At 39.9% G+C, this 14,607-nt stretch overlaps 2 protein-coding genes across 4 annotated transcripts in view; one reads left to right on the top strand and one right to left on the bottom strand.

Annotated features, from left to right (window-relative positions):
• Window positions 1–3,200, bottom strand: part of LOC109951348 (beta-1,3-galactosyltransferase 2) — a 5,020-nt gene extending 1,820 nt beyond the window's left edge. Inside the window, 2 exon segments of the mRNA XM_020585813.1 lie at window positions 1–694; window positions 2,362–3,200. The exon segment at window positions 1–694 is cut by the window's left edge and continues 30 nt beyond it. Coding sequence (XP_020441469.1) covers window positions 1–620 — 620 coding nt within the window. The 5' untranslated portion in view covers window positions 621–694; window positions 2,362–3,200.
• Window positions 1–14,601, top strand: part of cdc73 (cell division cycle 73, Paf1/RNA polymerase II complex component, homolog (S. cerevisiae)) — a 36,462-nt gene extending 21,861 nt beyond the window's left edge. For all 3 annotated transcript variants that reach the window (XM_020585812.1, XM_020585810.1, XM_020585811.1), the window contains exons 11-17: window positions 5,575–5,632; window positions 8,207–8,242; window positions 8,366–8,453; window positions 8,609–8,770; window positions 12,902–13,002; window positions 13,225–13,366; window positions 14,216–14,601. In XM_020585812.1, the coding sequence (XP_020441468.1) occupies window positions 5,575–5,632; window positions 8,207–8,242; window positions 8,366–8,453; window positions 8,609–8,770; window positions 12,902–13,002; window positions 13,225–13,366; window positions 14,216–14,252 (624 nt within the window). In that variant the 3' untranslated portion in view covers window positions 14,253–14,601. The remainder of the gene's footprint in view (window positions 1–5,574; window positions 5,633–8,206; window positions 8,243–8,365; window positions 8,454–8,608; window positions 8,771–12,901; window positions 13,003–13,224; window positions 13,367–14,215) is intronic.
• Window positions 14,602–14,607: the final 6 nt, after the last annotated feature.

Below are 14,607 nucleotides of genomic sequence, written 5' to 3' on the forward strand. Positions count from 1 at the left end.
TGATATCTCCGACTCTCCGCTTCTAGCATTCTTTGTTGTAAAAGTCCCAACTCCCCCTCATTTTTCCCCAGTAGGAAGAGCCGGATGAATCCCAGAGCTGGGGCAACACTTTCATTCCCCCATGTCTGCCGTATGGCATTCCTCGCCTCCACCTGCCGAGCCTCAGTAGCTATCAACAACACTAGAAATGGTGCAGGTCGGCTCTCTGTACATTTGTCTGGTTCATTGATGATATAAGGAAAAGGCCCGTGAGTTATGGTGGCACTAAAGTCTTCCGCTTCACTTTGGCTTGTGTTGGCCACCAGAGTGTTCTCAGAGTTTCCTTGAGGAGAGGATATATCTTCCTTCTCATGGGAGCTGATGTTGACATCAACCATGGAAATTGGCTGAGGAACAATGACAAACCTCCACACTGAATGTTTGGCGCTTGAGTTCAGTTTGGCTCTTGTGGTTTGGAGTCCACCATCTCCATACACCACAGGATGGCCTCTCCACCATGGCATACAGGTAAGCCTTGGCAGCCAGTTATGGTGGACCAGAAAGATCAGTACGCCCAGCGCTGAGAGGAGATAAAGAAGCTTAGCTGTGTGTGTACAGCAGTGGCGTCTTCTCCACTGCATTGTTCTACCAGCACAAATTCACTTAGACCGTCTTCCACTTCTGAGGCTGGTCGTCTCCAACCAGGTCTTGATTCCTGGAGACAAAGTGAAGTGTATGTGATAGGTTGTGTAGCAAATGATGGTTTGACATTTATCTCATTCCCATATGTGTAAACTTTGTCAGTGTACAGCAATGTGTAAATAAGCAGCTGTTGGTAAGTTCCACATATAAACTTGATAGATGACAAAATGTCACTGTTTACAGTTTATTTCCAATGCTCCCAAGTGGTATAAAAATCTGTTACGTTTTTAAGTTTAAGATCACAGTTTTTGTGATCGTATTCTTATGTTTTCAGTAGTCTGTTACCCCTCTGGCTAAATAAAGAAAATAAAACTAATTGATTTTATAATGGATTTGGAGTTCTGGGTTCTGCAACTTATGAAAGATCACTGCTCTTGCCTTTGTATTTTTATTTGAGGTTTGTTTCTTATAGTGTATTTTGTATAGTATGCATTTTATATCACAAATTTAGTTGGGAATAAATAAATTTTCCTCCCTGCATTGATTCACCACTATAGATGATCAACAACATAATGTTGAAATACCATAGGTGGTTCAAGTACTGTACTTGAACAGTTTTGAGGTATCTGTACTTGCTTATACTGTAGTATTTTTATTTTCTGTTACTTAATACATAAAATTACATATCAGAGAAAAACATTGTACTTTTCACTTCACTACATTTATTTGATAACTTTAGCTACTTTTCATAATCAGATGAGTAAAACAAAAATACATAATGTATGAATTAATGTGAAATGAATGTGCCACTCTGCATAACGAGTTCTTTTACCTTTGGTAATATAGGTACATTTTTATGCTGATACTTTTGTACTTTCACTTAAATAACATGTTGAATGCAGCACTTTTACTTGTAACTGAGTATTTGTACACTGTGGTATTGTTATTTTTACTTAAACAATCTGAGTACTTCTTCCACCACTGTAAAATACTAGTCACGGCAAGTCAACAATGCATCTTTGGCTTTGTTACAAAATACCATTCGTTTTAGTACTCACTAGGTAGTGTATGGAAGCCCGTTCCCGCCAGTTAAATGAGAAATAAAACGCTCTAAGTCATTATTTCTACTTGGCTATGTCGGAATTTCGACTTAGCTAAGTCGGAGTAACTGGCGGGAATGGGCTTCCATAGTAGTGTTTGCAGGGAGACTAAACTATATTTTTCTTGACTTCATGTACTTTAACATCTTACCAGTTACATGATGTAGGCCACATAATCTTCGGTTGTTTTGGTTAAAGGGAAATTTTGCCTTGTTTCTTGCAGATGAAGAGTGAACACAACTAGTTTCTGGCAGATAAAAAATGAACACAACTATGTTCCGTTTTCACAACTGTAGATTCCTTTTGCCATTGAACCGAATCCAGATGAGAACTGGTTATAGAAAGAGCAGCCTATGTTTGCATGCTGTTGTTTTTCTCTTCCTCTTTTGAATTTTTTTTAATTTTTTTTACTGCAATACACACATCTTCTTAAAGGAATGCAAAGAGTAGTTTAGCACTCCCACAATCACTGTAAAGATATGTTAATGGAAACGATTTTTTTTTCGACATCCTGTATGTTGCAACAAACATCCGTTTTTACATAACATACAGGATCTGACGGGTGTGGTGCAGCATAATTGTCTTTGCATAGTACTGTTGATATGCATTTGCGGTTTAAGCTTCTGCAAGACAAACTTACCCATTTTATTCTAAGACTTGTTTCCTTTTGGTATCCATCTTTCCTGTATGTCCTGAATTATAATCCTGCCACACTGATTGCCCTCTTCGTCTCTGCTCCTGCTGCACTCATCAAATCAGTCACATAATCTTGGGTTTGATAGCTCAGGTCCTCATGATTGTCCAGTATGACAAACCAGCCTATTCTTTTACTCACTGTTCTTCATTGGTATATTAGTCACATGGAAATTAGTCATTTTTCAGAAACTCGTAACTATCTTCTACATAAATGCACACAAGTCTGTGTGTGTGTGGGTGCATGGGCAGAACATGGGTCAGAGCTTCAGCGTTGCAGTCTCTCCATCTGCCTTGGCGCATTGTCCCCAGAGGCTTGGTGCTAACGGTGCTGCGCTGCTGCTGCCGCCACCACTGCCAGAGGGGCAACCAAGTCAGTAGTTGACAGTTGGCTGCAACCATTACTGTCCTCGCCTCTCATATTGTGTATACCAAAACGGCAGTGGATAGAACGGCTTCATCTCTGAATGATCCATAAGCCTTGCGTCTCTCCATTTGTTCAGCTTTTCTTATATCCATATTGATCGTTATTTCCTCTCGCTCTGCCTCTTCCTTCGATTCACATGCTCATAACCTCCCACTCCCTCGTGCTTCTGTCCTTTTCCTTTTTTTTTCTCATTTTCCTCTTCTCACCCTCCTCATTCTGCAGCCCCTCTGTGCCATTGTTGTGCTGTCAGTGAGTGCTAGAGGGGTGAAACCAGAAGGGGAAGAGGACATTGAACACAAGGCAGAGCTGTGAGTTATGTGTTCCTTCTGAAAGGCAGCCTCAGGCTTTGTGGCAGTACGTTCTCCCACCACGTCACGCCGTCTCTGCCTCTGTTGCTGCCTGCTCTGTTGAAAGGGGAGGGGCTCCTGACCTATTTGCATTCACGCTCGCTCTCCAGAAAGATGAACAGGCGTTATCTCAATGTGATGTGGTGTGAAATAAGAGGAGAAGGTGAGAAGTGACAGTATTCCCACAAATTATACAGGGGACCCATTGCCTTGATTGCCTAATCCAATTGAAAGATGGTGCCAGGCTACATCGTCTTGTATAATGATAGTGCAAGTCAAACGCCCATTTTAGTCACAGTCTATAATGTTGCTGTTGCCAGGCTCTTATGCTGGGTAATGATTAGAACACAGATAATTACCTCTGCCAAGGATGGTGGTTATATCTTTGCTGGCATTTGTTGGTAGGTAGGTTTGTTTAATATCATAACTCAAAAAGTAAGGAATATGATTTGATGAATTTTTTGGAGAGGTAGGGTATGACCCATGAAACAAGTGGTTAGAGTTTGGTGCTGATCCGTATCATAATGTGGATACAGGAATATGTTAAAGGATTATTAACCATTATGAGTACTGGAAAGGCTTCTGACTATACACCGATCAGACAAAACATTATGACCACCTGTACATCAGTATGCACTTCAGTGCAACACTTCCGCCTTAACATGTGTGTTTATGAAGCTCAGAATGTTTCAGTTTTTGGTGAGATTATCATAAATGTATAAATTTAATTATGTTAATTATTGAGGTCATAGTTAAAGGTGGTGTTTTACTGGACTACATTATATTCAGAGATGTTCCTAATATTCTCACCCTCTCATGTATGTCAGTGGGCAGGACAAAAATATACAGACACATGTATTTTGCACTGTCTTTGGTTAGAGGAGGGAGGGGCTGTGCTTCTCCCTCACACACAGAGAGCGAGAGCAGGGAAGATCGCTCCACAGTGCCACAATCAGCTGGTAAGAGACTGTATGAGCAGTTTATCAAACAGCTGAAATGTTGCAGAAATGTGACGTCTTCACTGCTTTGCCCCCGGTCCACCCACTGGAGTCTCTTTTACCCCTAAATGTCATGTCTGTTGTTTTTCTTGAATAACTTTCAGACTAGTCATTACAAATGCCAGCAGTAGGTTTTCATGATCAAGCGTCATATTATGAGGGTCAAATTATGAGGGTCATATTATGAGGGTCAAATTATCATGGCATTATGGAGAAACAGAGTTGCCCCTTGGCTGAGGTTGTGCTATGTGCGTGCTGTCTAGTTAAAACTATGTTTATGCTGTGCTCATGTAGCTATGTTGGTCTGCAATGCCAGAATTTTCATATTCAGCTGTGGTTATTTTGATTCCACCAAACTACAGCTGTACATAACATTTTATTCTCCATGCAGTGGAGAGCAAGTGGGGTGCTTGTCTGTGCACATGTGCCCAGGAGGGTAGGTGGGTACTCCTCAAAATGTTTGTCTTTTTTGGTGGGAGTAAGTACAGTTTCCCAATACAAACTGTTTTACATGTCTGCTATTGTTTTACATGATCTGTCATTGTGGGCAGTGTTGCAATTTATTGAACTGGACTGCTTTAAGTTGGAGAACCACTGGGTTTACAGGATTTTTTTTTTTTTTTTTGGCATTGATTTGTTAGCTACCGTGCATGTGGAAAGTCCCTAAACCATTGTTATTTTCATCTTGTAGTTCCTTAAGTGCTGTAATGTGGAGCAGAACACCTTTTGGTGCATTTTGTAATATCACTGGAGAGGAAGTACAAGCGCCCAAACTGCTGACATGTAGTTTATCTGCGATTGACAGTGATCTTGTAGTGCTGGTGGTGAGATGAGAAGAGAGAAAATAAATGTATTTGTTACCCATCAAGAGACCTTGAGCCCCACTAATGGTGAACGGTGGATTGTGTATAATTCATTTTAATACTGTAACAATGCCAACAGTTCAGCACTTGACCTGCGCCAAACTCAGGATAAACGAAATGCTGAACATCGACCCCATCTGAACTGGCCACTGTGAGTGCAGCCAGTCAATGACAACTGCTTGAACAGACAAAAAATAATGATGACCATACTTGTCTTCCTGAATTTCCCAAACTGTACAAGAGCCAATTACCCTGATTGAACCAACAACATGCAGCACAAGACCCTTGTTTTACTGCTGTAATGTGACTATGCCATTATGCTGTGCTTGACTAATTATGGACTTCCAAAAATGTATATTTCTCAGTCTTAATGAAGAGTGGATTAAATTCAAATGCACACCAACGCAAATAGCAAACCTAGCTTTGCCTAACTTTGCTGCAACATTTACTTGTTTAAAGACATGCAGTACTGAATGTCATGCAGTGTTTATGGATATGACTGATGGGGTTTTTTTCTTTTTTCAGGAAGGAGCATCTGCTCGGAAGGCTCAGACCCCAGCACTGCAGCCTGTACCTCGCCCAGGTCAGTGTAAAACAAAAAATACCCTGTATATTCATGCATAAGTCTGCTTATCATGATGATTTTTTTTTTTTTAAGTTTGAACTGATTTGTTTTAGTAGCTGCCTATCAGAGCTCTATGGGGCACAGTTATATTTTTTTCTAAAAACCATTTAACATAAAAAAATATATACATAGTTTGCCCAATGCACAGGGGCAAACTGACTTAACCAAAGAATTTTGGACTAAACAATGTACTTGGACCTTGCTAAGGGCCAGGATGTATTGCGCTTCCTGAATGCATCCTTTGTCAAACGGCGTAGTCTAATTTATTTTATGATTTTAACATAGGGTTTGTCTTTGATAATATTTTTGATTTTGATTTGATTTATTTATTCTTTCAAGCATGTAAAGACAGTTGATATGTCAACACACATAATTTTACACATATCCAACAAATGCTAATCCAATATCAATTTGCTTATACCTAGTACATGCTTGAATGGAGTAGGAAGAAGTCAGACTTATCCAGTCCTACCCCATGACATCATCTTACCATCATTGGTTTGCAAGCAATAAATGATTCACTTCTATTCTCTTCTACACCACACAAGTAATATACTAAAGAATTATTATTCCATAGTTTTACCCCACTTATGGAAATACAGAATCTTTTTTTGGTTGTACGTATAGCATGAATTTTTAAATTTAACTGACCCCTTAAATTGTATCCCCCTTCCCTTTCATTAAATAGTTTTTGAATTCCACCAGGTAATAAATTGTTCCTGGCTTTATACATAAACACAGCAGTCTTATATCCCACTAAATCAAAACATTTTAACAATTTAGACTGTTAAAATTTTTTGATTTTATCCACTGGATGAAAATTAAAAGCTGCTGCCTGAATGTTGTGTACACTGATTTATTAAACATTCTTAAAAAGAATAGATTATTTATATTTTAAGTACAATACTTTGGACTTGAACAATAACCCCTCAGGACAATCTCACATACAGCCTGTGTCACCGCTGCACGGCACAGCTAAAAGTACCCTTTTGCCCATCTAGCAGTACTTTGGGTCAACAAAATGAAAAGCTAATGAAAGTACTTATGTAATGATGTAAAGGAGGACACGATGGATCTTCATAAGCATTTGTGCGTACACCGTCCTGCAGAATGTGTTAAATTCCCATCACTGATGTGAGATCAGCCGATAGTTTTATCAGTGATGAACTACAGAGAAGCACTCGGAGCACAGGTTATTCAGTGGTGTTACAGAGTGATGCCTGTTTACCAGCAGTGCGTTTCATTTTGTTCTGTTGTCAGTTTAAGTCATGGAGTTGACGTTATTTAGCGACAGCTGGTTATGACCCCCCGGTTGTCATTTTAGCCAGAAACCATGACTATCAGCAGAGGCCGCTGCCTGAACGATCTCCACACTGAACTTTGCTAACAGGATTGTGGGTGTCACTGGCACTGCTGTGCGGTGAGCGGGCTGGGATTTAAATCATGCTGGCGCTTCACCATCACAATGCCTGTCTGCCATTGGCAATGGACGATGGTATTGTCCCATCTCTAGTATCAGACACACCCTTTCACATTACTATCTGCAAAAAAAAAAAAAAGGCTGAATAATAAGTAAAGAGGTTGCTTGGTTGCTGTTTACTGCTGTTCTGTTTTCCATTGTATTGTTTGTGTTTTACACTCTAAGTTAGTAGGCTATAGAGTGAGAGTGTCACAAACTTCACTGGTACTGACTAGAAAAATTGAGTATTCTACAGTGTTGGGGCATAGTGAACAATATATAATTTAATTTTTTCTCTTTTTTTTTCCTTTTTTATAAATTGTATCACGCTGCATCTGAGTGGCTTTTCAGCGTTAGCAAGACATTTTCAGTCGCAAACAGAACTGCCTGCTGGATTAGAGCTTTGAGACACTGCTCGTGTTGTATAAACAAGAAATTCTGCTCTGACAAGTAAACAGATAGGCCCATTGATTAGACCAGTGTTCAAGCTGTTCATACTTTCTAAAAAGGTGCAAGTTGAAAACACTTTTAGTTGTAAAAGTATTGTACAAGTAAGATGTCACAAAACTGATAAGACAAGTGTTTGTAGTGACAAATCCAGAGAGAATTATCAGCCAATTCTGCTGTTCCCCTCAGTGCTACAGAAACTTTATACTCATTGTCTCCATTTTCAGGCAGCTTGCTTTGCTCAACCTTTTCCCAGCAGCAGCAGGAAGCTGTTTTCAGTAAAAAACAAAACAAAAAAAAAAACCACTGCCTGCACAGCACCAAACAGCAGACAAAGTCAGCAGCTAGTCTATCATTAACTTGTTTTCCATATGGACTTCTACATTCTAGTGTCCTAAGATGGGCTGAATGATGTAAACTTTTTGAGTGCAAAACACTTAAAAGTTACACTAGCTGAACAATGGATCTGATTACTGTATGAAAGGGGCTGTCTATGATGACAACCCCACAGAGAATTATCACCTAGAACAATAAAGCATTTAATAATTATTTGTATCATTTTTGCATGTTGTGTATTTGTTTAGAAATTTCTCATTTTTAACACTTCTCGTCTTTTTTCCCTGTAGTCTCACAAGCCAGACCGCCACCAAACCAGAAGAAAGGTACATGAGATAGTGATTTTGCCACAAATATAAATTACAGTACATTATTTGATATTAGTGTAATGGAATTTTTTTTTTCCCCTCATAGTCTTTAAGATCTTTCATTAAAACATTTCTTAACAGGGTCGCGGACACCCATCATTATCATCCCTGCTGCTACCACCTCACTCATCACAATGCTCAATGCTAAGGATCTTCTGCAGGATCTAAAGTACATATAAATACCTATTGCACTTTTTTGAAACTCACTGTTAGACTTTTGAGGAAAATCTTGCTTTTCTTTAGTTTCAGTTAATAGTGAGTCAGACATTCATGAATGTACAGTATTATTTGTATACTGTGGATAGTAACTTTGTACCATTCCAGGTTTGTGACATCAGATGAGAAGAAGAAGCAGGGCATTCAGCGTGATAATGAGGTTCTGCTTCAGAGGCGCAAAGACCAGATCCAGCCTGGGGGCACAACACTGAGTGTCACTGTGCCGTACCGTGTCATCGATCAGCCGCTCAAACTGGCTCCACAGGACTGGTGAGCTTTTTTTTTTTGATTTGGTGTTTTCTTTCTACCACACAGCAGAGGTGGCAAAACTACACACATTTGCTACTCGAGCAGAAGTTACAGATACCTGTGTAGAAAAACAGAAGACCGGTGAAAGTCGAAGTACTGATTCAAACCCTTGACTTGAGTAAAAGTAAAAAGGTAAATTCTCTGAAGTGTACTCGGAGTATGACCCAAATCAGAAAAAGTTGGGACAGTATGTAAAATCTAAATTAAAACTGAGAATAGTGATTTGTAAGTTGTCTGCGTCCTGTATTACATTGAAGACAACACAGCAGCTCATTATTTTATGTGATACTTCATCAACTTTATTCTGTAATCAAAATAAACACTTCAATTGTGATGCTGCAACACATTCCAGAAAAAGTTGGGAAGGTTATTTTTCAGGGCCAGTAATGAGGTAAAACAACGAAATGATTTCGTTTGAAACAGATGATGTGAACAGGTGACTGCATTATGATTTGGTACAAAACGTGGCATCCAGGAAAGACCGAGCCGGTTACGAGCAAAGTTTGCCAACATGTGTGTGGAAAAAAACAAACATTGTTTTTAAACATTTCAATGTTCCTCAAAGAAAGATAGGAAGGGATTTGGATACATCACTCTACAGTGCAGAACATAATTAAAAGATTCAAGGACTCTGGAAGGATTTCAGTGCGTAAAGGGTACAAGCCTAAGCTGGATGACCGAGCTCTCTGATTCCTCAGATGGCATCAAGAAGCGTCGCCAGCCTTTAAAGGATAACCCCAGCCATTTTCTTTAGGCTATTAAGTTTTTGTAGCAATCCCCATACAGAGACTAGAACCAACACTCGTTGTTGGGGATGTTAGGAAATATCGACACGCTTCAGTATCACCATATTACACTGTGCGATACTGTACCGTTTCTCACAAACGGTAACCAATTTCTTGTATACATTTTCTTTTTTTTTTTTTATTAAGAGTTCATATTCCAAGTACTACTATGTTGTTGGATGTTACAGGAACTGTGACAAATGCAGATTCTTGTTCTGATTGCATAAAAATGGAAACTATCTTATTACTATGTATATGATGGTGTGCTGCTTATTTTGACAGTTTTTCTAAAATAAAATTACAATATGTTTTGTAATATATCGAATTGTGACCCCTCTACCATGATACCTATCCTGTCTCTAGATTCTTGCCAGTGCACAGCCCTACGCACTGTTAATGTGTCAGCCTCCAGCCTGAATAAGCCTATTCGTTCGTGTAGTAGACCTCCAGTGAAACACACTACTGCCCCTGGTGACATGTTGCCCCAAAAACCTCATATGACCATAACTTTTTACAGCATCTGAAGTAAAGTATGAATCAGCTGTGCATGAGCAAGATCTCCATGAAAGCACAAGGAGCTAGCGGACTGTAAATAAAGCAGCGAGCTTTCAAAGACGAACCATCCTCTGGTTTTCACATTGCAGCAAGTGCAAAATAAAAATGATCAATAATTCCCTTCAAATGTATTGAAACTATAAGTAACAAGCACAGTTTGAAAATGTATGGAATAAAGGTAATAAGTTGTCAGAAAAATAAATAACCAAGTAGAGCACAGATACCTGAAAAATCTACTTGTGTACAGTAACGAAGTATTTGTAGTTTGTGACTTCCCACCTCTGCCACACGGGGACCATCTGTGGAGACCAGATGGTGCTCTGACTTGTGATAATTTCTTTTGTCCTAATTTAATTGACTACGAGTCTGATAAAATATTCTGGTCATTTGTGTATAGTCCTCTATATTCCTGTATTATCTATCATATTACAAAAGATTCAAACTTTTTCACCTTGGCATTCTGTCTCTCTAGGGGGACATAGTTACAGTCGTACAGCCTTTTGTTAACCATGGTCATACCATGAAACAGCCACTTGCCATATGACGCATCTGTTGACACCAGCATCTGTCATATTTACTTATCAGGTCTGACAGAAATGACTCGGGATTACACATGAACCTGTGTTATAAGGGTTAGTGTTATTTTTCAGGATGCTTCAGAATTTGTGTTGCTTACATCAGCAGTCCCCAACCTTTTCTGTACCAGGGACCGGTTTCATGCATGAAAATTTTTCCGCGGACCAGGTAGAGGCATGGGGGCCCAATAACAAAAACCTTTTGTCAGTTCATAGTATAGAATCTGAATGCAACAATTACACTTTATATTAGGCAATTACAATAATTCTACACTATAATATCAACTCACCATAATGCAGAGTCAGTGGGAGCCCTGGGCTTGTTTCCCTGCAAATTCCGAGGGCTTGTCTTTTAACGCAGAGTGTTTTGTCTCAATGTGGCGAAGCAATTTTGAGGGTTTCATGGCTTCATTAGCTAGTCAGTCACCGCAAATTGTGCATAGCAGGTGTGGAGCTTGTGTGTCACCTGTTGCGATGAACCTGTAACTTAGGTAGGAATCATGGTATTTTCTTTTAAATGCAGCTTTCTTTTTGCGGGCAGTCTGTGACCCTTCTGCTGTCCTGTCATTTGCTGGTTCCTTCCCGAAAAAGCTCTCCAGTGAATTTTGTTTTTGGCTCTTTTTTTGGGTTAGCTTGTGTCGCTTTCTTTCAAAGTTCAAAAGACAGTCTATGAGACATTGCATAAAATGAATACCTCAACAACTAGAAATGCTACAGAAGTGAAACCTTATGTACACCTTCCCCACATTGTCAAAACCTGCAGCAACAGCAGCACCATATGGAAATATATTAGCAAAATGTAGCAGTGTACAATTCTGCTAATATATCAAACTAATGTGTCCAAGAAAAATGCGCATTCAGTGAATATAGGTCACGCCCATAGGTATGTGCTATGAACAATTTTTCTGCCATCATGTTTTTGCTGTATATTTCTTCCACTCTTCATCAGACTTGGTACATTCTGTGTTTGCATGAATTTGATTTGGCACTTCACCAGTCATTTGGCTATAATGGTTTAACAAACTGTTGTAGGCATGGACAAATGAAAGCAAACTGCCATAACTCTTGATTACTTCATCTTAATGACACCAGATTTGTTCAGCAGATGTTAAGTGAGTCTGTATAATTTAATGCGCTCCAGTAGGGGGCTACTACAGTAAGAACAAGTTAATTCAGGCTTACAAGTAAATGAATTCTACTTCCTCATATTCACATCTAGAAACATAGTTCCAGGTGTAATATGTTGAGGGTATTTACAACATAGCAGCATTCAGCTTGTTGGTATCTGGTTGGTAAGTTTTTAATTTGTACAGATGCCTCATGGGGCAGTGTTTCACATATTTAAACACGTTATCAGTAGTGTCACATTTGGCCAGTTTCACACGTCTAACTTCTAAATTCCCACACTCTCATACTCTCATATACCCTAATTTAAGAAACCTGCTCCTGGTTCTCCACTGTTCGGCTGGATAATTCTCCCAGCAGCTTTTTTCTACAAGCAGCAGTCACTTATGTTTTCTTCAAGAAATGTACATTTTGCTATTTTTTTTTTTAAGTTTTTCCCCAAGTTATGTTTTTGTTAATGTTCCTGACACCACTAGAGGAGCCAGGATTTACATCCTGTTAACATGCTTGCAGTTGAGTGTGTATCGTACAGGGTTGCCAATGGCTAGTTTTTCCCTTGTGATTTTAGAACAGTAAATCTTTACTCGGCATAACCTCGTGGGTTGATGCAGACCTCCCTGCTTGTCTTTTTCGCCGTCTTTTTTTGTGTGGCTCATTGTTTAGAGGAGAGAGGAGCTGTACTCCTCTGACACACACAGCTGAGCAAAGGACATGAAGGATCATTCTATAGTGGTGATGGTGCTACCTCCTGAGGAATGCCCAAATTTAGTTCCTGGAACGCACCTTCAAAGTGGGTGTAGGGCAGTGGAAATGAGCGTAGAACCCGTGACGAGCGCTACTTGGCTCAACACATTTCACTAGGTTCCTATAATGGAAAACCCCCTTTTATTACAATGTCAGCCCTCACTACGTAGGCCAGACGGTACAAAATTAAGTCTGCAAGCTAACAACTCGGCACTTAAAAAAGAAATGTGTTCAGTGTCACATTGAACAGGAAACAGCACTGATAATGGGTAATGTTGTTGTACGTTAAATTCTCTTTCTTCCTGCAGGGATCGCGTGGTGGCTGTGTTTGTGCAGGGGCCTGCGTGGCAGTTCAAAGGCTGGCCGTGGCTGCTGCCTGATGGATCTCCTGTTGACATTTTTGCCAAAAGTGAGGGGAAAAAACAAGTTTTTTGCTTTTGTTTATTTCTCTCCCCTGTTAGCAATGAGTCAGCCTGGGGTTGCTAATGTTGACAGAATGGCAGTGATATTTAAAGGTCACAATCTCTGAGTTCTCAAAAGAAACACATTTAACTATAGTTGTGGCACATTTACTTCCACCATTAACTTGGATTCACCTAGTTAAATTTGTGGCTGCATGTTTCCCCTTCAGTTCGAGCCTTTCATTTGAAGTATGATGAGGTCAAGACAGACCCCAATGTGCAGAAGTGGGATGTGACCGTCCTGGAGCTGAGTCGCCACAGGCGCCATCTGGACCGGCCAGTCTTTCTGCGCTTCTGGGAAACCCTCGACAGGTATTTATTCTCACACTCCCTCATGTACACTTGTGTGGCTGTTGTGTAAAGTTGAAGTCAGAAGTTTACATACACCTTAGCCAAATACATTTAAACTCAGTTTTTCACAGCTCCTGACATTTAATCCTACAAACATTCTCTGTCTTAGGTCAGTTAGAATCATTACTTTCTTTTATGAATGTGAAATGTCAGAATAACAGTAGAGAAAAAGATTTGTCTTCTCTTCTTTCATCACATTCCCAGTAGGTCAGCTGTCTTCTCTTCTTTCATTACATTCCCAGTAGGTCAGGAGTTTACATACAGTCGGTTAGCAGTTGGTAATGTTGCCTTTAAATTGTTTAACTTGGGTCAAAAGTTTTGGGATACCTTCCACCAGCTTCCTACAATAAGTTTCTGGAGTTTCAGCCCATTCATCCTGACAGAACTGGTGGAACTGAGTCAGGTTTGTAGGCCTCCTTGCTTGCACATGCCTTTTCAGCTCTGCCCACAGATGTTCTGTTGGACAGGTCAGGGCTTTGTGATGGTCTCTCCAGTACCTTGACTTTGTTGTCCTAAAGCCATTTTGCCACAACTATGGAAGTTTGTTTGGTGTCATTGTTCATATGGAAGAGCCGTTTGTGACCAAGCTTGAACTTCCTGGCTGATGTCCTGAGATGTTGCTTCAATATATCCACATAATCTTCCTTCCTCGTGATGCCATCTATTTTGTGAAGTGCCCCAGTCATGCCCCAGTGCAGTGTAAACTTGTCACTTCAACTGTACGTTGTCAGTTATTTCGTATTGTGTAATTTATGAAGACATTTTTGGCACAAACACCCCTTTTTCCTCCATCTCTCTCTCATTCATCAGGTACATGGTGAAACACAAATCTCACCTCAGGTTCTGAGCCCCAGTCACAGGGTCCATCTCCAAAAATCCCACAAATGAATTCTTCAACTTTGCAGTTCTCCTCGATCGTCCTCCTTTAGAGCAGCCCTTCTCATCCAAGCTGCCATCCCATCTTCCAGCACGATCCCCAAGAGGCAGGAGGACGGGAGAAGGACGGCACGTTATCCTAATGCAATGCTCTGGATTTGTTACTCTGGACACTGGAGAGGAGATCTAGGGGATTTTTGTGTTTTTGTTGTATAAGTTTTCTAATGTTTTCCTGTAGTTAAAAATACCACAGTGTTTTATATAAAAATGCAGCATACTGGTGAAGCAGCTTAAATGAAATATTGAGAGAAGAAATGTGAAAATAG

The sequence above is a fragment of the Monopterus albus genome, unplaced genomic scaffold (assembly GCF_001952655.1).
Source record: "Monopterus albus unplaced genomic scaffold, M_albus_1.0 scaffold378.1, whole genome shotgun sequence".
Classification (NCBI taxonomy): Eukaryota; Metazoa; Chordata; class Actinopteri; order Synbranchiformes; family Synbranchidae; genus Monopterus; species Monopterus albus.